The sequence below is a fragment of the Labeo rohita genome, chromosome 1, assembly GCF_022985175.1.
Source record: "Labeo rohita strain BAU-BD-2019 chromosome 1, IGBB_LRoh.1.0, whole genome shotgun sequence".
In the NCBI taxonomy this organism is placed as follows: Eukaryota; Metazoa; Chordata; class Actinopteri; order Cypriniformes; family Cyprinidae; genus Labeo; species Labeo rohita.
In genome coordinates, this window is record NC_066869.1 from 36,343,986 (window position 1) to 36,370,133 (window position 26,148).

At 34.0% G+C, this 26,148-nt stretch overlaps 1 protein-coding gene across 4 annotated transcripts; it reads right to left on the reverse strand.

Annotated features, from left to right (window-relative positions):
* Positions 1-267: 267 nt before the first annotated feature.
* Positions 268-24,738, reverse strand: fnip2 (folliculin interacting protein 2). Of its 4 annotated transcripts, none has more exons than XM_051108252.1 (18): positions 24,504-24,738; positions 17,345-17,468; positions 15,419-15,511; positions 13,615-13,715; positions 13,448-13,522; positions 13,302-13,360; positions 12,677-12,739; positions 12,000-12,071; positions 11,498-11,633; positions 11,216-11,417; positions 9,241-9,329; positions 8,711-8,857; positions 8,273-8,442; positions 6,920-7,652; positions 5,031-5,187; positions 4,535-4,735; positions 4,195-4,310; positions 268-2,242 (listed from the first exon to the last, which is right to left on the reverse strand). In XM_051108252.1, the coding sequence occupies exons 1-18, from the start codon at positions 24,587-24,589 to the stop codon at positions 2,164-2,166; spliced, it is 2,703 nt and encodes a 900-aa protein (XP_050964209.1). In that variant the 5' UTR covers positions 24,590-24,738; the 3' UTR covers positions 268-2,163. The 4 variants fall into 4 exon arrangements, with proteins under 4 accessions (XP_050964209.1, XP_050964205.1, XP_050964221.1 ...); XM_051108248.1 differs by lacking the exon at positions 24,504-24,738 and adding an exon at positions 21,444-21,962; XM_051108264.1 differs by lacking the exon at positions 24,504-24,738 and adding an exon at positions 18,526-19,065.
* Positions 24,739-26,148: the final 1,410 nt, after the last annotated feature.

The window sequence follows — 26,148 nt, forward strand, 5'->3', positions numbered from 1 at the left end:
TATACTGAAATATCAATTTTATCTTTAAAAAGGTAAAAGTCAACATTTATACTCAATTAGAAGTTATTGTAAGCACAGTAGTGAAGTTTGAAACCTCTGTAACAAAATTTATAATTAGTGCACTGAAGTGAATGAGAGCAATTTGTTTCACTGATTTAAAATTGTTCATGAATGAACAACAAAGAAAAATTTAAATCTATATAAGGGTGCTATGGGAACCTAATATCAACCTGGACCATGCAAAAGAAGATATACAACAACAAAATGGAGAGTTATCAAATTCTTGACAATTTTATTCATCACTAGTTCAGTTCTTGCAACATCCTATTGTCACAGACAAAATACCCAACCGCATTCAACCTTATGTGTAAACACCATGCACAGAGCAGACCAAAAGAAAAACAAGATTACATTTGTTAGCCTCAAAAGAGACTACTAAAAGTGGCAAAAACTTAGTGTTCAATGTTCAACTTCCACAAAAATGATAAAAAACCAAGACAATTTTACATGTACTTTCAGTACAGAAATACACTCGAGACATTTACACATGTAAAAGATGTTTGTTATAATCCCAAATGCAGCTTTTAAGTGTATAATCATCGAAGATATCAGCACACTGCATTCTTGATGTAATACTGACTGATCAATCCCAGAAATTCAGAACAGGCCACTTTCAATCTTTTACTTGAGGTAGAATATTCTGCGAAAATATAAAAAATAATCATCTTTCTGTAGGTCTTTAAAGTGGAACAATAAACAAAAAAAGTATTTATTTAATTTCTAGTGTCACAAACTTGGGTTTCTATTGCTGTGACATTTGGCTTTCAGTGCAATACACAACTGAAAGAAATATAAAGCATTCGCAAGACAGAGCATAAAAGTGTGCATGTGCTTTAGTAAGCCTTTGACACAATAGTAGCACCAGATTAATACTGTAATCCACTTTCTGTGGACTGACCAGTAATTAACAGTAACACAGTTTAATATCTCACCCAATCTTCATTTCCTTTCATTATGTAAACATCCTCTCATCTCTCTGAGATTGAAGCACACATACTCGTACCATACACACATGGAATATAGAATATGAAAAATACTTAAATTACAGATTTAATTAATTTTAAAATCACACCGGGGTAGAAAACTATGAAAACTGATTGATTTGATCAAATTCCAACATAAGGAAGTAAAACCTATTGCAACTTATATTGCCACAACTGATAGTTTTCTTGAATAAAATTTCAGGCATTTTTAAAATATTGTTTAAAATTGTTTCAGAGCTGTAGAGCAATTGGTTTTGGATTTTAAAGGGACAGTTCACCCAAAAATTAAAATTCTGTCATTTTATATTAACTCTCATGTTGTTCCAAACACATATTTGTTTTTTTCTGTGGAAAAAGTGTAATTTTAGAAGATTATCCTTGTTGTTTTGACTGTCAAGCTCCAAAATGTCCAAAAAAGTTATCTTAAGAAGACACAGAAAATAATAATCATATAAATAATATTTTAGTGATATTTGTATTACTTTTCTGTCATTTTGCAGCAGCCCTTGTTGTCTTCTACTTCCATTATTTGGACAAGAGTGGCCAGGATACCTTTTAAAAAAGCGGAAAATCAGTCCTGCAAATTTGAGACAACATGATAAGTAAATATGGCAGAATTTTTATTTTTGGGGGAACGATTTCTTCCGAGATCAGCCAGCTCTTGATGTAAACTAATGTGCTTCACAGAGAGGCTATACATTTTATAGATATGCTCTCATCTTTAATGAACTACACTACTGTGCGTTCAGAGATGCTTCTCCATATTCTTGCTCATGGTGATGTTTTCCCATCAATAACATGTGCGTTCTCCAGTCTTCCCTTTCAAATAAGACTTAAAAAGACATGAGATATTGTAAAATGAGAATGTGGTGCATGATTCAGTCTATAGACAGTTAGATGCAAATACATACGTACATACACACACAGGAAAGACTGTCAGCTGGACAAACGAGGCATTCTGATTGGTATATTAAGGCTGGGTGTAGGCTCCGAATGGTTGTCGAGCACAGTGCATCATGATTGGTGTGGTCATCTGATAACGATCAGATCCTTGCTGGTCCATGCAGAACAGGAACACATTCTGATTGGTCCTTAAATTGAAATAAATCATGCTTGGTCTTTAAAGAAGGATCTGGGCTACGTAGGGGGAGTGTGTGCTGGCCACTGCTGCAAGTAACGGAATGTCACTGGACTCAATCCTGAAAAACAATTTAAATGCATATATTTAACAATATGCAGTTTTGGTCTCATACCATCTACATTAAGAATACCACAATGCATGACTCAAAGCAACTGTATGTTGTTTTTTGTGCATTTTTGCAACTCTACAGTTAAATGTGTGAAATCAATTAAAAAGATAAATGTGACTTTTGTCCTGGAAATTCTATGTTTATCTCTCACTGTTGTGACTTTTTGTCTCAGAAATGTGAGATATAAACCTATAAACCTACAATTGCAGAATTGCGGAATTGTGAGACAAAGTGGCAAATTCTTTTTTATTTTTATTATGTGGCAGGTAAAAAAAACAAAAACAAATGTGAGATATAAACTAAATTTAGAGGGAAAAATATTCTGAATTGTGAGATGAAATTTAGAATTCTGAGATTTAAAAAAACCCCACATAATTGTGAGATATAAACTCAAAAATAAAAAGATTTTTAAATCTTAGAATTCTATTATGTGGCTGGGAAAAAAAAGAAAAACAAATGTGAGGCATAAACTCTGAATTTAGAGGAAAAATATTCTGAATTGGGAGATGTAAACAAAAAAAAAAAAAAAAAAAAAAAAAAAATTTCATAATTGCAAGATTTCTGAGAGGGGGAAAAAGTCAGAATTGTGAGAAATAAAGTCACAATTACTTTTTTTCTTCAGTGGCAGAAACAAAAAGAATAACAGAATGGAAGATGTAAACTCAGAATTCTGAGAAAAAGAATCTGAATTCCGATATAAAGTTGCAGTTACTTTTTTATTTTTATTATGTGGCGGGAAAAAACTGAAAAACAAATGTGAGCCGTGAACGTGAAATTTAGAGGAAAAATATTAACAAAAAAAAAAAAAAAAAAAAAAAAAAAAAGAATCATAATTGCAAGATTTCTGAGGGTAAAAAAGTCAGAATTGTGAGAAATAAAGTCACAATTACTTTTTTAAATTTTCTATTCCATGGCAGTAACAAAAAAAAAAAAAAACAGAATGGAAGATGTAAATTTAAAATTCTGAGAAAAAAAGTCGGAATTGTGATATAAACTCAGACTTGTGAGATAAAGCCACAATTACTTTTTTATTTTTATTATGTGGCAGGGGAAAAAAAAAGAAAAACAAATGTGAGATATAAAGTCTGAATTTAGAGGAAAAATATTCAGAATTGGGAGAGGTAAACTCAGAATTCTGCAAAAAAAAAAAAAAAAAAAAAAATCAAAATTGAGAGATATCTGAGGGAGAAAAAAGTCAGTATTGTGAGATAAAAAGTCAGAATTACTTCATTTTCTATTCCACGGGGGGGAAAACAACAAAATGGGAGATGTAAACTTAGAATATAAAAAAATAAAGCCACAATTACTTTTTTATTTTTTTATGTGGTGAAAAAAAAAAAAAGTGAGATGTAAAGTCTGAATTTAGAGGAAGAATATTCAGAATTGGGAGATGTAAAAAAAAAAAAAAAAAATATTTGCAAAATATAAACTCAGAATTCTGAGAGAAAAAGTCTGAACTGTGAACTCAGAACTGGGAGGTGTAAACTTGGAAATGGAGATGAAAATAAAAAATTGCATTATATTGCAATTACCTTTTTTATTTTTTTTTATTCTGTGTCAGAAACAGATTGACACATTTTGTAATTACAGTGGATAGCTGTACACATGCATTCACTGCTGGTGTAAAGAAATTGACCATTTTTATGGAACTGCGCTCACTCACTAAACTTACACCAAAACTCACCAAACTTATATAGTAGAGTATAGTAATAGAAAGTATTGGAAAAACAATATAGCATAGGAAAGAAAAAGAACCCATTCATCTTATTAAAAGTCAGTGCCATCTGAATGTGCCAGTACCATCAGAATGATTCAGAAACTAATATTTCAAGGTGAAAATATATCCATACAGTTGCTTCAGGTGTAGAATCAGAGGCAATAAGTAGATAAATGTGCCTTACCCCAGTGCCAGCCCCAGTTCTTTTACATGGACCCTAGTTTGTCCTCTTAGATATTCTGCCAAGGATCGACTTTTAAAATACACCTCTTGTAACCGGTCTTCTAGATGCATCACACACTGAAAAAAAAAAAAAAAAAAAAATTAAATTCAGAATGTGTACTACAATTCAGTCTTTTTTTACCAAAACAATAAAAAAGCAATAATATTGTAAAATGTTGTCATTTAAATTATTTATTCCACATTGTTATTTATCTTACAGACCCTAAACTTTAAAAACGTACATAAACAGACTTAACACTGCATTATAAATATGCATTTATGTGCCTTTCAAAGAGACTTACAAAGTCGGTTGCGATGTTGAGCGCATACAGCTGCAGAACTGATGTGATGAGTGTGTGTACAAGGTTGGACACCATCACATCCCTGCCCAACCGCCCGCCCTCGCACACTCGCCTTTGACTCGTCACCACCTGCACACTCAGCCGGTCCGTATCCGCCACAATGCACAAAGCCTCGGCCACTGGTTCATCCAGCGCTGGATGCTGCACAATCACACACGTACATAATTTACCCTAAATGTACCGTAGGGTATTTAAACAGCTTAAAAAAAAAAAAAAAATCTTCATAACCTTAAACAAGAAAGCTAATTTAAATACATATGCAAAACATAAAAACTAAGAGACATTAAAGGCACAATAAACAGTGCTGCTTTTTCCTACCTGACCAGAAGAAACGCCTTTGTTTCTTTGTTTGTTTTGAATATGTGCCCTCTAGCGGCAAAAACTTACATATTGTGCCTTTAAATGCTGTAATTACTGTAAACGTAATTATATTTACGAGAACAGTGTGTTCCAGGTCAGCCATGAGGCACTGTTTGAGCCTGAGATCAGAACTGATGCCATGCAAGGCGAAGTCAGGCATGTACTGAGGACAGTAACCACCCAGCAAAGAACGCCCAAAATGATTAACACTGGCCCGACTCTCTACCTGATAACTACACAGAAACAAACTGATTAGGTTATTGCAATCCACAGGGCAGAGGTGCCCAATTTTGAATGCTATGGGCCGAAATTAAAAGCTGCATTAAATTTCACCATATTAAATAATAAAAATAAATAAATAAATAAATAAATATAAAAAAGTAAATTAACTCTCTACATTTAAAATCAAAAATATATATTTAAGATATGCTTCGATGGAATATTTTTTCTCTTGTAAAACTATGTTAAAAAAAAAATTCCCTACTTTTTAATAGGTCATATCAACAAAGAATATCATATGGCTAAACGTTTTAAATTAATGCAAAATCAAAATACAAACTACTGATTATATAAAGACTACAATCAGAAAAACGAAAACTAATCAGAAAAAGACTTTTTGGACTTTTTAATTTAATCTATTAAGATCAGATCAAGGGCATTGCTGATAATAATTCTATCCCGTTTCCTCCTCTGCCCCTTTCCACCAAAAAAAGAACAAAAAAAACAAAAAAGGGAATTAAGACTTATCTACTTTTTTCCCCGATTCTACAAACGGAATTCTGATATTTTTTCCCCTGACTTTATAACAATTCGAAAAGTCAGATACAAACTCGGAATTCTGAGAAAATTTTATCTCCCAGAATTGACTTTATAACACGAGTTTATATTTTCTGAGAAAAAAAGTCAGAATTGTGAGATATAAACTTGTAATTGCAAGAAAAGAGAAAGAATTGCAGGATATAAAATCAAATTTACAAGAACAAAACTCACAATTGTGAGTTTATATCCCGCAATTCTGAGAAAAAAAAAGACAGAATTGTGAGATATAAACTTGTAATTGCAAGAAAAGAGAAAGAATTGCAGGATATAAAATCAAATTTACAAGAACAAAATTCTCACAATTGTGAGTTTATATCCCGCAATTCTGAGAAAAAAGTCAGAATTGTGAGATATAAACTTGCAACTGTGAGAAAAAAGAAAGAATTGTGAGATACAAACTCAAATTTGCAAAAAAAAAAAAAAAAATCCCACAATTGTGAGTTCACACTCTTAAAAATAAAGGTGCTTTATAAGGTTCTTTACAGCGATGCCACAGATGAACCATTTTTGGTTCCACAAAGAACCATTCAGTCAAAGGTTCTTTAAAGAACCATCTCTTTCTTGTCATTTTTTAATCTGAAGAACCATCTTTTGCCACAAAGAACTTTTTGTAAAACAGAAAGGTTCTTCAGATGTTAAAGGCTCTTTATGGAACCATTTAGACAAAAAAAGGTTTTTCTATGGCATCGTGAATCACCTTTATTTTTAAGAGTGTATATCCTGCAATTCTGACTTTATCTCGCTATTTTGGCTTTAGAACTCAAAATTGTGAGTTTATATCTCACAGTTCTGGAGAAAACAAGCCAGAGTTTGTATCATGCAACTGTAAGAAAAAAAGTCACAATTACCTTTTTATTTTTTATTCAGTGGCAGAAATGGGCTTTCATATCATAACTGGGAGGGCCAAATTTCTAAACAATGAATAGGCAATGCTCACATGTAGATATGAATGATCATGTGTTCAAAAGTATTTTTCTGTCTGACATCAAAAATGAGCAAAAAAGCTCTTTTAGCAGTATAGTTTCAATAAATGGTCTTTTTAGAGAATGTTACAGTAGATCAAATACAAGATCAAATACAATTTTTTACCTCATGATACAAACTTTTAAATTAATAGTGTCCATACTGAAATTACTTTGCACTTACCTTGGTAGTGGTAACTCATACTCCTTTTGTTCAGTAGCCATGTACAGTTCTCGTAGTGATGTTTCTTCATCATCACTGTCACCTAGAGCACTATCTGAGCTCTCGTTCCTTCGAATATCAGTCAAAAGCCTGTGATGCAACTTCTTGTCCAATCCCCGTCCACACCCCGCCCCAGTAAGACCCCCAGCTTGTCCTTCATTCTCACTCTCCCTGGGACTGCCAATGTGAAACTGCACCCGATGCAAAAGAGGACTTTGATTGGCCAAAATGTGCTCTAATCCACCTGCAGAGTCAATGTCTTCTCCAAAACATTCCTGTCCTATTTCTGTACATTCAGGCTTGACAGTGGATGATTCCAGAATGGAGGATGGATTGGTTGGTTTTGTATCAGTCAAAAGTGTCTCATCATTTTGTTCTACACAAGAGCCTGGAACAGTGTTACCCAATTCAGAGTTCAGTGCTTTTTCACTAATCCCAATAACACAAGCAGTGGGGTTTAATGAATCTGGTTTAGGGGGAAATGTCTTTTCAGGGGTGGGATCTGTGGTTTGAGAGCTGCAGGGATTGGCTGGATTGTCCTTCTGTCCTTGTGGCTGCACATGCTCCTGCAGGTCTGAGCAGCGAATGAAGTAGGACAGAACATACAAGACTCGCTGTACAAGTTCCCTCCTGCGTCCCACAACCACCGTTCGACACATTCGCACTGGAGAGCCCAAAGCACCATACAGATCACCTAAACAACACAAAATAAACAATACAATACATTAATAAAACTGGCGAAGAGATGTAAATTGGTCCAAATGTAGGACTAGTCATTTAAAGTTCCTTTTTGAAACTTTTTCAAGAAAGGCCTTTGAATTTGAAAGTTCAAACAAGTCAACTTATGCCATTTTAAGGAAATGAAATCAGTGAAAATGAGACTGCAAGTAAAACAGGGGACTTCAACAGAAGTTCTTAGGTCTCAAATGTAAATTAGGATAGGACAATATTTGGCCAAGATACAACTATTTGAAAATCTGGAATCTGAGGGTGCAAAAAAAAGTCTAAATATTGAGAAAATCACCTTTAAAGTTGTCCAAATGAAGTTCTTAGCAATGCACATTACTAATCAAAAATTAAGTTTTGATATATTTACCGTAGGAAATTTACAAAATATGTTCATGGAACATGATCTTTACTTAACATCCTAATGATTTTTGGCATAAAAGAAAAATATATCATTTTGACCCATACAATGTATTGTTGCCTATTGCTATAAATATAACAATATACATGGTAGACTCTACATACCTACTTAAATATTGTTTTTGAGTATTATAGAACTTTACATTTATATTTTGTATGCATTCTTACCTAACTGAGCCCACAGTGGGTTGTATGGATGAGATTTTGCCAAAAGATCCACCGTCTGGGAGGCAGGCTTCTGGCAGGCAGTTTTGATTGGCGGAAAGCTGCTGGGCATCACCGTGGGAACCCAGGCTAAGTGATGTGTAAGAACAGCAGTAAGGAGAGCGGAGAGAAACCTAGATGAAAATGAGACGAATAGCTCAGAAGTGTCCCATCAGAACTCAACATAAGGCAATCAAGAGGAAGTTACTCTGAAAAGTTAAGACTGGCTGCCACACAGACACACCTGGCCAATTGTGTTTCCTGACACGCTTAGGATCAGTGATGGTGATGGAAACAAATAATTGATTTTCCAATTATCCCATTGATTACACAGTACTAGTAAAAGAACAGGGATAAAGATTTGAAGTAATATGTTAAGTTTAAAGGTTAAAGATCACTGACTGGCTCTTGGCTCCGTGTTCCATCAGCAAACTCATCTCCTTTAGGAAGCGCTGACACAGCAGGTTTCGCTCGGTACTCTGGGATATCATGGAAAGCCAGACTGGCTCGCTGATGCGGGGAGCCATGTACAAGTTCCACACCGTCATCCTACATCCAACAGACAACCAGATGAGACTCAAACTAAGGCTTGAACTGGCTCTTATGACCGGCCCTTGAACATGGTAATTACACTGCTGTCTATGCAGGGTCAGAAAGCTCTCGGATTAAAAAAAATATATATATATATATCTTGTGTTCTGAAGATGAATGAAGGTCTTACAGGTTTGGAACAACATTATGGTGAGTAATTAATAACAGAATTATAATTTTTGGGTCAACTATCCCTTTAAAACTAATGTAGATTTTTCATTCAAATGGCAAAACACTGCCTTGTTGACTGCTTAAAGAAAACTTGTTTTTGCTGCTACAAAAAAAAGAGTAAAATGAAGTTAAAGAAAAAAAATATACACAAAATGTGATGATTTCAGCACCTGAATTCTCCCAGTGCTTCCATCACTCGACACAGATAGACCTGTACTCGCTGACTGGATTCTGCTATCCTTCTGCACACAATCATTGCCTGAAAAACAAACCAACAGAAAGTTTGATCTCGGAGGAAAAGTTTAAATGTTTAATTGAAACAGACACATTACAATTTTGATTCAGGAAGTCACAATCGTTTTCATCATAAATCTCAACTGATGTAAATTTTCATGAAACACATGACAAGATCACAAATATTTGGCAGGAAAAGGCAGTTTTGTTGGAAAACTGTAGGATGAACACACATCCTCTTTTTCCTGGACATGTCCTGGTGGGGATTTCTAAATTGGACATTTCTAAAATGTCTGGGTGCAAGCATTCTACATATTTAACTAGCTGTTGTGTGTGGACTCTAGAGTGGACTCTACAGAGAACAGTCGAAGCAATGAAAATGCATGTACATATAATATATGTGACCCTGGACCACAAAACCAGTCAAAAGGGTAAATTTTTCGAAATTGAGTTTTATACATCATTTGAAAGCTGAATAAACAAGCTTTCCATTGATGTATGGTTTGTTAGGACAATATTTGGCCGAGATACGACTATTTGAAAATATGGAATCTGAGAGTGCAAAAAAAAAAAAAAAATTGAGAAAATCACCTTTAAAGGTGTCCAAATGAAGCTCTTACTAATGCATATTACTAATCAAAAATTAAGTTTTGATATATTTACAGTAGGAATTTTACTAAACATCTTCATGAAACATGATCTTGACTTAATTTCCTAATGATTTTTGGCATAAAAGAAAAATCAATAATTTTGACCCATACAATGTATCTTTGGCTATTGCTATAAATATACCCCAGCGACTTAAGACTGGTTTTGTGGTCCAGGGTCACATATAAGGATTGTAGAGAGCATGTCAATAGGAAAAAGCCAAACCTGGCCATCTTAAGCAAATTAGAAATCCCGGCCAGAACATGTTTGGGGAAAAAGGACATATGGTCATTGGTCACCCTAGATTCTGCATAAAAGCTGTACTAAAATGTGTTTGCTCTGACCCACCCATAAAAAAAAAAAAAAGAATAAGTCAGCATAATATGCTTTTCTAAAAAGCTGAATTTTCTAGTAATATGTTTTAAATTCTGACATAAATCCACAAACATTTTGGTCCAAAGTGGTTAAAGGATTAGCTCATCTCCAGAATAAAAATGTCTTGATAATTTACTCACCCTCATGTCTTCCAAGATGTTCATGTCTATCATATTACAGTCAAAAAGAAATTAAGGTTTTTTAAGGAAAACATTTCAGGATTTTTCTCCATATAGTGGACTTTAATGGTGCCCAAGAGGTTGACGGTCCAAATTGCAGTTTAAATGCAGATTTCAGCCAAAGTCGGTATTTCCTATGTCACGCATGCGTTTTTAGAAAATGATCAATTTTTTTGCTAGATAAGACCCTCCCTTTTTCCTCAGCTGGGATTTTGTAGAGCTAGAGCTCGGGTGATATGGCAAAAAACTTAAATTTCGATTTTTTTCAAAACATTTGATCAATGCAATCCCATATTCTTGCATGTTTTTCCTATTCCACTGCCTGCGTCACATCTTTGTCAACACAAAAGTGCATTTTGTGTGAACAGAGCGTAACGATATGAGCGCATCACACGTGAGAGGTTAATTATGTGCACCGACATGCGATCGGATCGTTGTTTTCAGAATTAATCAACAAAATGGGAAGAATCGCCCAGCCCTATGTAGCTGCATTGAAACTGCAGTTTCAACCCATTGGCCACAACTGAAGTCCACTATATAGAGAAAAATCCTGGAATGTTTACCTCAAAAACCTTAAATTCTTTTCAACTGAAAAAAGAAAGACACAAACATCTGACATAGGGGTGAGTAAATTAACAAGAAACTTTAATTCTGAAAGTGAACTAATCCTTTAATATGACAAATCACTCTCCTGCACTTTCACACTTACCCTTTCGATGGCAGTCTTGAGTTTGTTCATGTGAGACTCAAACAGAGGAAAGTGGGAGAAGAAAAACTCCTGAAAATTGTGGTTCTCCTCTTCTCTCTCCGGCAGGCTGATGATGATGCTGATGGCAATCTTCTTCCTCCGGATCATCGCAGGGTTGGAGCTGCAGCTCTCGTCAGACAGGTTGAACATTTCTTCAGTGTTCCTGATGCACATGCACAAAAACATATCTAACTTAACCGCCCTTTGTATCTTATCATCTCTTACTTAAATATTTACACTTACCAGCGAGGCACAGGGCCATGCTGAAGACTGGTGGCCTGGCTACGGAGCCATCGCCTTTGGTAACTGCTGGCACAGCCACTACTGAAGGAGGAGCCAGGTGACGGTAGGGGAGTGGCCAACAAACTGCTCAGAGATGCTGCAGAATGGAAAAGTGGGAGTTCACAGGCAACATGTGTGTTATATGACAGAAAAACTTTCGTGTAATTGAATAGAAAATACAGGAGGAACTACCATTCAAAAGTTTGGGGTTGCTAAGAATGTTTTTGAAAGAAGTCTCATATGCTCATCAGCAGAAATCTTTCTTTTTCACTGTTCATTTTGAACAATTTAATGCATCCTTGTTAAATAAAAGTATTTATCTTTTCAAAAATAATAATTACTTACCCCAAATTTTTTAAGTGGTAATGTATGTTCAATGGGGCCATTCATTTGCAGTGCTTCAGCTATTTAGAATCTGCATTAAGTATGTCCTGACTTTTTTCCTTTATAAATGTGTGCATACCTGATCGAGCAATGCCACTGTCTCCATCCTCACTGTGTCCTCTGCTTGGCATGTCCACTGGATTACTGTGGGCTAGAAAAACAAAACAAAAGTCATTACACCCCTAAATTCAGCTGCATTCCAAAGAACGTAAAGAAGTGTGTCCGCATTGCTTCACGTCGTGGGTGATTTGATGGAGGTGTTGGATTCCCGAGCCCGTTTCAAAAGAGCATGCAGGTTAGTATCCCACAAAGACACACACACACACACCAAACACCTGCAAAAGTGGACCCATCTGAAAGTGCATAGTTAACCCCATAACTTAGAAACCTCACAATCTCATCCGTAAAAATGATGCTGACCCACAGTGACTCTGATTCTGTTCACACTTGGTATTAACATCCATTTTGGTGATTCAACCAGAAGTGTGCTAAATTTAGATATGAACAGGGTATAACAAATTTTGTGATCTGATAACAAGCGATGCATTTCAGTTGTAGTCTTTTGTGATCGCATCACCAGAGTATGTTAAAACCAGGTGTAAAACAAGACACAGAGGAAGTGTGTTATGTGAGGTGCCTAAAATCAATGAATGGCTAAATAGTCAGAGAGAGCACACAGCAGAAGAAAACGTAGCTAAAGGGTGTGTGCATGTGAGATCAACACATGCTCACGCGGCTTCAGCATTCCACACAAACCTGCAAAGAAAGACGCGCTCCGAGCCAGGCAGAGCAGAGGAGCGCTAGGCACGCAGCAAACTCCTGAAAAGAGGAGTGGTATATGACCATGTTGAGAAACAGTATGTTTGGGTGAAAAACAGAGAAAGACTTAAGAAAATAAACAAATGAAAGTGCTGTTCCGAAACCTAGTGAGCTGGCATGCCTACATAGGCAGCTGCTTCCTAAGGCAGCAAAAAGGAACCTCATTAGGGACTGTTTTGGAATACTTAAACATCAGTACACCGAACGGGAAAACTTGTTTACTCACTAGTCTGATTTTAAAGCCTCACTGTGTTTATAATCAAACTATTCCAACTTAGTCTTTCAGGAAAAAGTTTTGTAATACAGGTTAATGGCATTATTGAGCTTGACACAGCAAGCTGGGACTGTTTTCTTTGTAAAAGTTACATTAAATCCTGTCTTAAAACTTGGGAAGAATTGCAAAATTAAGATACCTAACTTTTAGAACAGCCTTGTTGACAGGAGTAGAACTATGAGGCCTTAAAATGCTGTCTATGTATGGCAGGCACTCAGTAGGTCACTAGGTTTTGGAAAAGGGTGTACAAAATGACAAAGAAAGAAGAAGTGTTTGTACATATCTTACCTATGCTGCTGGTGTGACTTGGAAAAGTTTGGCTCATTGACTCAAAACTGTCTTGCAGCCTTTAAGAAATAAAATGGAGTGAGAGAGTGATAGAAAGCAGATTTATGTAGCAGCAGATTGCAGATTTGAGGAAACATGACACATACGTATTTGTACTTCCAGAGGTGCTGCTTCCAAACCGGGTAGAAAAAACCTTACTGACCATCAGCTGTGGTGGAGACCTGTCACGTACACAGCAACACTCTGTTATTACATATATTTTGCAGAAATCAGGATATTAGGAGAGTATATTATATTTGCACAGAATACTCACCGAATGTGGTGAATTTTAAGAGTTGAGCCTTTGTAACTCATGGAAACTGAGCCAAACATCATTTCACCAAGCATGTTCACATCTGAAGCCGGTCTTGTATACTAAACATACATAGACAAGTGAAAAATTATATAGGTGTCTAAGTACCCAAAACAACAGGAATAGTTCATGCAAAAATGAAAATTCTGTCATTAATTATTCACCCTCATGTCATTCCAAACCTGTAAGACCTTCATTCATCTTCGGAATGCAAGATATTTTTGACGAAATGAGTTCTCTGACCCTGCATAGACAACAATGCAGCTGACACATTCAAGGCCCAGAAAAGTAGTAAGGACATTGTTAAAAAAAAAAAAAAAAAAAAAAAAAAAAAACTGTGTGACATCAGTTGTTCAATATTAATCTTGTCATCAAAGACTGACAGAAACACAGGGTTCCCACACCTTGGTAAACTTCAAATTCAAGTACCTTTCAAGGACTTTCCAGGTCCAATACCCTCAAATTCAAGGAATTTATGTGGGGACACATTTCAAGTGAGAGCAAGGTTACATTGTGTTGCCTTGTAAGATACATTGTTACAGTTTTCATGTGTCAAGCAAGCATTTTTTTGCATTTAATTTTTGGCCATACGTAACCCTGGAAAACCAGTTCTAAGTAGCATGGGTATATTAGTAACAAAAGCCAACAATACATTGTATGGGTCAAAATGCAAATTATTTTGTAAATTTCCTATATCATAAATATATAAAAACTTAATTTCTGATTAGTAATATGCATTGCTGAGAACTTCATTAGGACAACTTTAATAGTGATTTTCTCAATATTTTGATTTTTTGCACCCTCAGATTCCAGATTTTCAAATAGTTGCATCTTGGCCAAATATTGTCCTATCCTAACAAACATTCATCAATGGAAAGCTTTTTTACTCAACTTTCAGATGCATGATGTAGAAATCTCAATTTTGAACAATTGACCCTTATGACTGGTTTTGTGGTCCAGGGTCACATATGACAGAGGTCTGATATTCTATTTGTCGTATTTCTGTTTTGCATAAAACTGAACAATATTCGGTACATCCTACACTGTATTCTAAAATGACCTGATATTAACTTTTGCATGGATTTTATTGAAAAGAGCTAAGGCTCATGTAATGTTAAGTTAACATAACGTGTAAATGCGTGTAACTAACGTAGATCAAGCAAGCTAGTGTGCATAGGTCACGAAGTGTTGGCAAAATAACACATTAGCAGACCAGAGGGAATAATATGGAATTTTTTTCCAGAAATCTTCTTGCACAAAATAAATTCAAGCACTTTCAAGGACTTGTATCTATGTATGCTTATTTTCAAAAACTTTCCAGGGCCTTGAATTTTTTTTTTTCAGATTTACAAACTTGCAAGGATTTCAAGGACCCATGGGAACTCTGCAAACAAGAGTTGCAAACAACTCTGCAAAGAAGTATTTTTAGAATAAAGTCATTCTTTTTATTTTCTTTGCGCACAAAAAGTATTCTCGTAGCTTCATAAAATTCTGGTTGAACCGCTGATGTCACATGGACTATTTTAATGATGTGCTTACTACCTTCTGGGCCATAAAACATTTCAGTTGCGTTGCTGTCAATGCAGGGTCAGAAAGCCCTTGAACTTCATCAAAAATGTCTTAATTTTTGTTCCAAAAATTAATAAAGGTTTAATGGGTTTGGGACAACATGAGGGTGAGTAATGAAAATTTTCATTTTTGGGTGAACTAAACCTTTAATGCTTTTTGACTGATGAAGTTCCATGATAGTGGCTAAAACACAAACCTGATATGTAGGAGGCTTGTCTTTCTCACTTGCTTGGCTGCCGATATGGCAAGCACCACTCCGGTTGGGGGGATTTTTGGTTTCATCAGCAGACTATAAGATAAAAGAAACAATTCTTCAGAGTCATTATAAACTCCAATAAATGATAGAAAAAAAGTGATTTGATTAAATGTGTACCATTTATCCATATTAAGGACTAATGTTCAACGTGTGCTACAGTTCAAAAGTTTTGGGTCAATAAGATTTTTTAAAAATTATTTATTTACTTATTTATTTAAATAATATGTTTTTTTTAAAGTGTGATGGCACGGCTAAAAATATTATATTTTAAAACAGAAAACAGTTACTTCAATTAGCAATAATATTTCACAATATTGTTGTTTTTCCTGTATTTTTAAGTCAAATAAATTTAGCTTTGTTAACATCAGAGACTTACTTTTTTGCTATATCTCTGCACACGAGTTAAAAATGCTACTGCTACGAAAGATATGTCATCGTAAAGAAAAAAATCATTGTGACAAATATTTTCATTTGATTATCTTTGTCTAACCTACAGGTCAAAACCCAATATTCCACCATAAGAAACACAATTCAATAGCAATACACACACACACACACACACTGTTATTCTGTCACTCTCTCTCTTTGTGACAAAAGCTGAAGAGCTGAATAAACAGACCAATCATGTGACAACTTACTGACAATAAATCACACTCTGTTCAGAGAGAGCCAGAGACATTCAATAACAACTGTCTAGATGGATGAGTCAACATATAAAAAATACAGCTTTGATTTACTATTACAACAGTGAAAATATAGTATGCAAATTGTGAGGAAAATACAGTTTCCACAAGAAAACATTTTTGCAGTAAACCATTTTGGCCAGAAAGTCATAACTTGACTCATTTTAGATCATTTTACTTCACATATAAAAATAAGAACCATTTCATTTGTTAATAGTTCCGTTAATTTGTTCTTCGTACTTCACTTCCAAAACAACAATTTACAGATAATGTACTCACGCCCTTGTCATTCAAGATGTTCATGTCTTTCTTTCTTCGGTTGTGTTTTTTGAAGAAAACATTTCAGGATTTTTCTCCATATAATGGACTGATATGGTGCCCCAAAATTTGTACGATACGCTGCAGAAGTTTCAACCCAGTCTTTGCAAAGTGAACATGCAAAGACGATCAAACACCCTTAACAAAAAAGGTAAAACAGCGATACAGGATGATTTTGAAATTGAGGGAGAACATGTGATGAGAGTTTTTCGACATACCCTAACTGTCATGAACCAGATAAAAACAGAGGTCGGGAAGAGTAAGACAAGATGAGTGTTTGACATTAAAGAGTATATGAATTGTATTATTTTTATGAAAATAACCAATCATTTTGCTAGATAAGACCTTTCCTCCTCGGCTGGGATCGTTTACAACCACATTTGGGATCGTTTGAAGCCGCATTTAAACTGCATTTTGGAAGTTCAAAATCAGGACACCATATCAGTCCATTATATGGAGAAAAATCTTGTCCCTCAAAAAACTATTTCTTTTTTTCTTACTGAAGAAAGAAAGACATGAACATCTTGGATGACAAGAGGGTAAGTACATTATCTGTAAACTGTTGTTCTGGAAGTGGACTTCGCCTTTAAAGTATCCTTAACTTAAAAGTGTATCATTAAAAAAATAACTAAATTATACCAATATTAAATCATAAAGCAGTAAAGAGTAAGATACAACTTACACACACACACACACACACGAGTGTTAAACGCTTTGACCCAGTTAGCTGAGCAGTCACACCTGTCATGAGATCCAAGCAAGCTGGATTACAGAGCATGTGACTCCTCCCAAAACAGTGCTCATAGACACCCCCCTGACACACACATCCACATACACACACACACACACAACATTAGCAACTTACCGGCTCGGATGCATCCAGTTTGTGTATTGCTTTGGAGTCAAAAAGAACCTGGCGCCCTCTTCTCTCACAATCTTGATACACTATCAATCTGATCTGAGCTAGATCAAACTCAGCAGACGCCCAACTAAAGGAGAGAGAAACACAGGTAACACTGATCAAAACAATCAAAAAGAGAGAATAACACTTCCTCTACAACTTCTATGGTCTGACACACACACACAAAAAACAGGCTTCTGGCCCTTTGAAAATGACTATAATTTTCAATTCTCCAACAAATAAAATAAGCAAAAAATATTCACCTGGAAGCAGTTCACTTGAAACATTCTATCATAATTCACCCTTATGCTTTTCCAGTGAATATTCAGTAAATTACAACAAAAAAGACAGTAAAAACAGTAATATTGTAAAATATTATTACATTTTAAAATAACTGTTTTCTATTATGAATATATTTTAAAATGTAATTCATTCATGTGATAGCAAAGCTGAATCCATTACTCCAGTCTGTAGAGTCACATGATCCCTCAGAAATCAGTCTAATATGCTTTCGTCTAATTTTTTGCAAGATACATTTGTTATTATTATCAATGTTGCTGCTTACAATTTTTATGGAAGCTGTGATACATTTTTTGGGGGATTCTATGATTAATAAAAAGTTTAAAACAATATGTTTAACTTGAAATAGATATTAGTTTTTGTTAGTCTTTACTGTCACTTTTGATCAATTTAATACATCCTTGCTAAAAAAAAAAAAAAAAAAAAAAAAAAAAAAAAAAAGTGTCAATTTCTCTCCTTTTCTCTCTCTCTCTTTTTTTTTTAATCTTATGGACCCAAAACTTTTCAACGGTAATTATATTTTAGTCTTTTCCTCACACAAAACTATTATATGTCTTCGGAACACTTGAAATGTAGCACATGACTTGTTTGGACTATATTTATAGTGCTATATTTGTCATTTCTGAGCATGGCACTCCCTATTCACCATTCACTGACATTGTATGCAAAAGAGAAGCCTGAGCATTCTTCAAAATGTCTTTTTTTTGTATTGCACGGACAGAAAACTATTCCTTTCATCAAAACCACAACTCTTCAGTAACTTTCAAAAAAGCAATAAACATTTAATTGCACCATATGTAAAAAAGCAAAAATACATTTTCCTCACACAAACACACATACCCTACCTGCTTTCCATCCTGGTGTATGATAAAGCAATCAGACACTCATTTCCAACCTCCAAGCACTACATACACATCCAAAATAGGTATGAATAACAATCACAAGATGCCCGAAACTGTCCAAGAGTGTGGCTGTAGGCACGGAAAGTGGACCATTCACACAGTTGCATGTTTCTTCCATTAAACATCAGAAGATCATCACAGTCTAACAACAAAAAACACAGGCATGCAGTCTCCATCTCCGCTTGTCCAAGCTCTGAGTGCCCAAGTCACACACAACCACACACACACACGCACACAAATGGTGTCGGCAGCGCCCCTTCTCTCTGATTGCATAGATGATGCAGTGTGTGTACGTTATATCAGTGTCCATGTATCAGTTAGAAATCACTTTGTGTTTGTGTCGCGTGTACGGACTTTGTATATGGACTGCTAAGTGTTAATGTGCGTATGTGTGTGTTAGACGATATGTTGCTCAGTCTTTTCTAACACACAGCTGCTGAACAATACACTGCCCTGCACAGGCTCCCTTTATCCTTCACACACACACACACACACACACACACACACACACAAACACACTTACACACACTGAGGGCACAGGCTCTCTTTATCCTCTCCTACTGAGATTTTGCGTGAGTGTGTGTGTGTGCCAGTATATAAGAGAGAGACAGAGGGATGGAGGGAAAGAGAGAGAGAGAAAAACACTCGCTTGGGGTGGTACTGCCACTACACATTGACACAAACACACAGACCCGAGAAGTTATATTAATGAGGACTTCTTATAAACAATGGTTTTTATATTAAAGTAACACTATCCTAAACCTAACCTTCACAGAGTTATAAAATAATTATATGCTTTTCAAAAGTGAAAACCACTTCAGATATCATCACAGATCAGCTGTGAGGAAATTTTCAAACATTTGGACCTCATATGTAAAGCCAAACACGTACACACACACACACACACACACACACACACACACAACTAACAGTGAGCCGGTTTTAAAAAGCAAAGAATAATGCCTCGTAATGAATTAGCCTTTATGACGCATCCTTTTAGGGATTTTCCTAATACTTCAGGTCACATGAAGAGCAACCGCTGTGTCATATGATCACTGCAATACACACATACACACACCAGTTGACAGCTAGAACCATTTCAGATGGGCTGAATGAAATCTGTCCACAGTCATTTACAAATTTTACATTTCCAGCATTTCTTGCATGTTTGTTGATTATAAATATTTGGAGTTTGAAAATGCTTTCACCCAGCACTAGGTGTAGAAAAATGCTAGCTCTATTTAACCCATTTACCATTTTTACATTATTACTCCCCCCACACAACAATCAGTACAAAAAATGACAAAAAAAAAAAAAAGTCCACCAAGCCTCATGCACTCCAGGCAAAAGTCACACATTAAGCAGTTTCAGCAGCAGTTGAAGAATTCAGTAAAAGATACACTAAAATATATTTTAAATAGTGCTGTCAAATGATTAATCGCAACTAATCGCAAAGTTTTTGTTTACATAATATTTGTGTATACTGTGTACATTTGTATGTGTAAATAAACTGTGTATATTTATTGTGTATAAATAGAAAACACTGCATGTGTGTGTGTATTTATGTATATATTTATATTTGTATAATTGATATTATATATATATATATATATATATATATATATATATACATATATATATAATTATTTTAAATATTTAAACATTATACATAACATATTTAAATTTTTCTTAAATATATACATGCATGTGTATCTATATATACACATAATAAATATACACAGTACACATACATAATGTAAACAAAAACTTTTTTTTTTGGATGCAATTTTTGCGATTAATCGTTTGACAGCACTAATTTTTAAAAAATTTTACACGGTACCAATATATATGCGCTAAACAGCGAACTGCTTTAAGATCAAGCATTAAAAAAGACTTTTACAGCACAAAAACTGCATCATAAGTGGCATATATATACCACAAAAATACAAAAATTACATTAATTTTATGCTGCACAGAGGTGGCTTAAGAAATTACAGCTGCAGAAATAAATGTCAAAATGAAATTAATGTTTTGTTTTAATATTTGTTTTAAATTAGTGCTGTCAAATGATTAATCACGGTTGAATTATATCCAAAATAAAAGTTTTTGTCTGCATAATATATGTGTTTGTACTGTGTATATATTATGTATACATATAAATACACACACATGCATGTACATATTTAAGAAAAACATTATGTTTATATATAAATTATATGAATAGAAATATATACATGTATATATTTTCAAAATGTACTGTATGTGTGTTAATTTATATATACATAATAAATACATGCAGTATACACACATCATGTGAACAGAAACCTTTGGATGCAATTAATCGTTTGACAGCACTATTTTAAATGTGAACTATGAATATAGATAAGAGTAATTACAAATTAGATTTTATGAATATATAAACAAAAAATAATATAAATATTTACAAATATTTATTTTATAATTTTATTTAAAAAATAATTATACATGAAACTACTAATTATTAGACATATATTTATATGCACTTGGTTTAAGGCTGCTCTGATGCTATATTTTATTTAGACAGAAGCAATGAAGCATCATAACTCTGATATTGTTGGCTGAGGAGGGTCAGAGCTGCATATTTTAGTACATATTTTATTTCAGTTAATTTTTAACACAAGTTAAAAATTACAGTTTGCTCAAAGCAGCCTTAACTCAGTTATCTTACTATGCTTTAAAAACTATTTCATTACTATGTTTCACACACGTAAGCACATTCCTCTCATAAGCAAAGGAAAAGCTTATCGTAGTTGTAAAATGGCCCAAAAAGCACACACACACACACACACACACACACACATACACACACACACTAAGTGTACCTGTTCCATGTAGCATCCTCTGGAATGAACAACCACCTTGCTGTGTTTTTCTTGCGACTCTTAATCTTCATCTTCACAGGTATTCCTTTCAGTATGCTACAGAGAGTGTGTGTGTATACATACGTGCACATACACACTCCTCTGCTTTCTATAAAAATTACTTCTTACTTTTTTTTTTAGGAGTTCTCCAAATCAAATGACATTTAAGAAATCAAAAGAGAACCCAGTAGAATGATGGGGAGATTCAGATGGAAAGAAAGATTTTTTGGGTAGCAATATGTTCAAAGACTAAGTGGTTTCTGCTCTTATCTATCTGATGACTTACTGAATACAGCTCAAACGTCACATGACTGTCATACACGCACTCACTCACACACCCTCTCACAAAGCATGTGATCCAAACAGAGTCATAGGACACTCTCACTGCCCAAAGTTGCATACCTCAGCAAACAAACCAACATGTTCCTTTTGCTAACACTAAGCATGCATGTTGCAACAAAATATTCAGTCAGTCATATGCTTCAGCACCCCCGCCCCTTCCCAAAAACATAAATATTCATTCTGAGATCACACCAGCTTATTACAAGCAGATTTATTTTACATGGAGCAGGTCTCCTAATGGGGGCAGATATTTTAAGATCGCATGATCATCTGAATACTACTGGCTTTGCCCAATAATTGAGGGTTTCTGAAATATTTTTACTTGCAGAATACAGTGACTGACTGCAAAGAATGCATTTCTACAATAGCATCAGTGAATAAAAACTTTTGCACTATACTGAATCAATGCTTCTAGGTGCACAGTTATTACTGTTTATAAAAATATTAAAAGTGTTTTTGGTAATGAAAAGCTTCAGTTATATATACATACACTACCAGTCAAAAGTTTTTGAACAGTGAGATTTGTTTATGTTTTATATATATATATATATATATATTTATTTATTTATTTATTTATTTATTTGATCCAAAATACAGCAAACAGTAATCAAGAAATATTTATTTTAAAATATTGTTATTATTTGAATACATTTTTAAAATTATTTATTCCTTGATCAATATTTTAAAACTGTCTTGAATACATGATTTGACATCATTTAAATATGCTGATTTGCTACTCAAGAAACATTTATTCTTACTATTGTTATAATTATTATTATTATTATTATCAATATTTAAAACTGTTGAATACATTTGTTATTTAGCAAGGATGCTTGAAATTTATCAAAGGTGATGATAAGGACATTTATAACGTTACAAAAGATTTCTATTTCAGATAAATGCTGTTCTTTTTTAACTTTCTAATCATAAAAAAAAAAAAAAATAAAAAAAAAAATCAAAGAAACCTGAAAAAATTACTCAGCTGTTTTCAACATAATAATAATCATAGTAATAATAATCATAATCATAATCATAATAATAAAAGTTGTTTGAGCAGAAAATCAAAATATCAGAATGATTTCTGAAGGATCATGTAACTGCAATAATGATGCAAAAGATTCCGCTTTAAAATCACAGGAATAAATCACATTTTAAAATATTTTCAAATAGCAAACAGTTCATTTCAATAGTAAAAATATTTCCAAATTGTATTGTTTTTGCTGTACTTTGAATCAAATAAATACAGGCTTGGTGAGAAAAAGAGACTTCTTTAAAAACATTAAAAATCTTACTGTTCAAAAACTTTTGACTGCTATTGTATATATCAACTGAAAAACTTAAAAATGAGAAATAAATAAATTTTAAGAACGAAAATGTCTAAAACTAAAATAAAAATACATTAAAGCTAAATAGAAAAAAATGTTTAAAAAATGTAAAACTTTAAACAAAGAACTAAAATTAAAACTAAAAATCTAAAAATAAAAGATACATCAAAACATTTATAAATAATATAACAGTATATAAATAATACTAAAACAACACTATGTGTCAGCATAAGTACAAAATACTATGGCCAGCACAATAAATTTCTTTAGTATATATAAATACTACACAAACAACATTTATATTTCTAATTCTTTTCAGAGCGCTCACACTATTTATTCTCGTCAAATGACTGCACATGTAAGAGTGATCATTAATATAGCATATTTTGATCAATCCAGTGACTCTGACCTAAACTAATTTAAAAAATAGGTCAGTTTTGAGCAGCGACTGTGGAATCAAATTTGAGGCGACACCATTTATGGGAGATCCCTTTACGGTTCTTTTCTGTTGTTTTGAACCTCCAAATGAACTCTGGAATCAAAGTTTTACATATTATCAGCGGGTAAGTAGTGTCACTTCCTTCTAGGAAACCGTGGTGAATTGTCATGTGACCACATGTTTGGAAAGGATCCAGTGTGTTGCATTACTGCTTAAAAACGTATGTTAGCCAATCGCTAAAGTATAAAACCATGCAAATTAACTGGCTAACTAATTATTAAACAAAGACTTGCAAGTCTGATCTCACTGAAAAACATTAAGGAGGAACTTAAAGGATTTGTGATTAAGTATTTATAATTTTTCTAAAAAATTGTAAACTTCACATTTAATTTTACAATTTCTAAAACACTCAATTGTTTATTTATATGCTTATTTTTCACTCCCTGTTATTCCCAATCATTACTAATATGGTACAAACTGTGTCAGTAAACCACTTGACTCTCTGCCATAAAACCCTCCTCTCCGCCCACTCTGAAGAAGCAAAAGCTGCAAATGCAGAATAGATGTTCTCTCAAATAAATTCCTGTCAAGAATTGTGCAAGCATAAAAGCACTGAAAGAGTTACATAACACATGGACTCGAGCTCAGCTGACTGGACGAGCGCTACGGAGAACTCGAGTGTGTGACTCCACAACGCCGTTAACACATATAACGTTAGATCAAATAACACGACGGCCTGCAAGGGATGACACAGTAAAATGGTGATCATAAACTCGTACGTATTTGCACCACCTAGTCTTTATTGCGGGGAAAAAAAAACATCTGTCTGCCGCGGAGTGGTAACAGAGTTGACAGTGGCATATAAAGCGCGTTTATACCCATAGGTGTAGTATCTGCCCGTGCTAACGGTCTTACCACTGCTCCGCTGCCGTAGAGCAGTCCCGGGCGCTGCCGTTACCGACGGCTCTCTTGCTGAAGAGCTTCTGCAGCAGCGTCGGCATGCTCGGGCTCTGTTTTTCACAAACACACAATCTGGGATTCCCGTTTCCCCATCAGGGCGAGCGTTCTGGTCTACAGAGATCCATGCTGGAGTCATGTGACATTTGCACCAGCTGAGCTGCGACAGCAAACAGACTGTAAATAACCCACGGGCGCTCTCTGCTGAGTGCACGCGGATTCACAGGCGGCACGTGTGGAACGTGTCGAACGAGCCTGGTGGTTTTCTTTCCTTCTTCCTTTTTGGTCTTTGGCACGTAGATCAGCTGTTTCCGTTAAAAATAGATAACATTCGGTCAAACAAATTGAGTCGGTGATATCAATTAAGTATGTTCAAATTATGGCTTAAGTATGTTCAAATTAATTTATTAATTTTAATAATAATTTATATGTAACATTATTAATTTTAATTAATTAAATAATTAGATTTTAGTAAGAATTATACCCCTTGTAATTACACAATATATGAAGAGTTCAGATGCAAAACCAGCTAAATCCATCTGACGTCTTTCTTTAAAAAATGCATTTTTATCAGGCTCAGATGTATGGGTTTCTATGTAAGTACTGGCACTTGTGATTGGGCTGAGGCTGGTATTTTAGCGAATTTGAAGAAAAAGTATTTGATGGATGTATAATATGTGTCAGGAGCATTCACTCAGTATCATTATCTCATTTTTGACCGAGATGGCTTTTAGCTGGTTTTGTATCTGAACTCTTCATATATTAATGAAATGGTGAAATTAATTGAAAATAAAAAAGATAAAAAAAAATTTTAAAAAAATACTAAATAGATAAAAGACAGGAAGAGTGAAATGGAAAAGTTGATGTTAAAAAGCTAAATTGTTTCATTGAGGTATTTAATTATACTGAATGTACAAAATTCAGTATGAAAGAAATATAAAATAGTCATTTGTATCAAAAGCAAAAGACGACCATAGCTGGAAAACTATACAAATAACCTTTCAGGTTAGTTTTTTTTTTTGTTGTTGTTGTTGTTGTTCATTAATTCCATATATATAAACATTCAGTTTAAATTAAATAATTAATTAGAGAATATGGTTTAAGTATATTACATTTTTTTTTCAGTACATTCAATACGTATTGTTCTCTATCTGAAAAAAAAAAAATTATAACCCTTCTTTCTAGAAAATACATTAATGAAAAATTATGAAAGTAGATTAAAATAAGAAGAAAAAATCTAAAGATACAGTTTTACAAATAAGCATTTTGATAAGTTTAGTCGTTTTTGTTCATGTTTCATTAATTCCATAAATATATAACATTCAGTTTAAATTAAGTAGATATCAGTAGAGAATATTGTTTAAATATATTCATTTTTTCAGGACATTCAATACATATTGATCTCTCTCTGAAAAAAATAAATTATAACCATTCTGACTAGAATATACATGAAAATAGAAAAATTATTGAAATGAAATTTAAAATGAAAAAAGAGAGAAAAACAATTATACAAATAAGCCTTTTGATCAGTTAGATTTTTTCTTGTTTTATTCAGCAAATATATAACATAACATTTAAATTAAGTAGATGATAGAGAATATGG

What these genes read in the sequence shown, in the direction of transcription:
- fnip2 (XM_051108248.1), bottom strand. Translation starts at nt 21,574, where the DNA reads ATGTGCACGTATGTATACACACACACTCTCTGTAGCATACTGAAAGGA. An exon ending in ACAAGCCTCCTACATATCAG is followed by an intron (nt 13,716 to 15,418) that starts GTTTGTGTTTTA and finishes ATGTATGTTTAG; the next exon opens with TATACAAGACCGGCTTCAGA. An exon ending in TATGAGTTACCACTACCAAG is followed by an intron (nt 5,188 to 6,919) that starts GTAAGTGCAAAG and finishes GTTTCTGTGTAG; the next exon opens with TTATCAGGTAGAGAGTCGGG.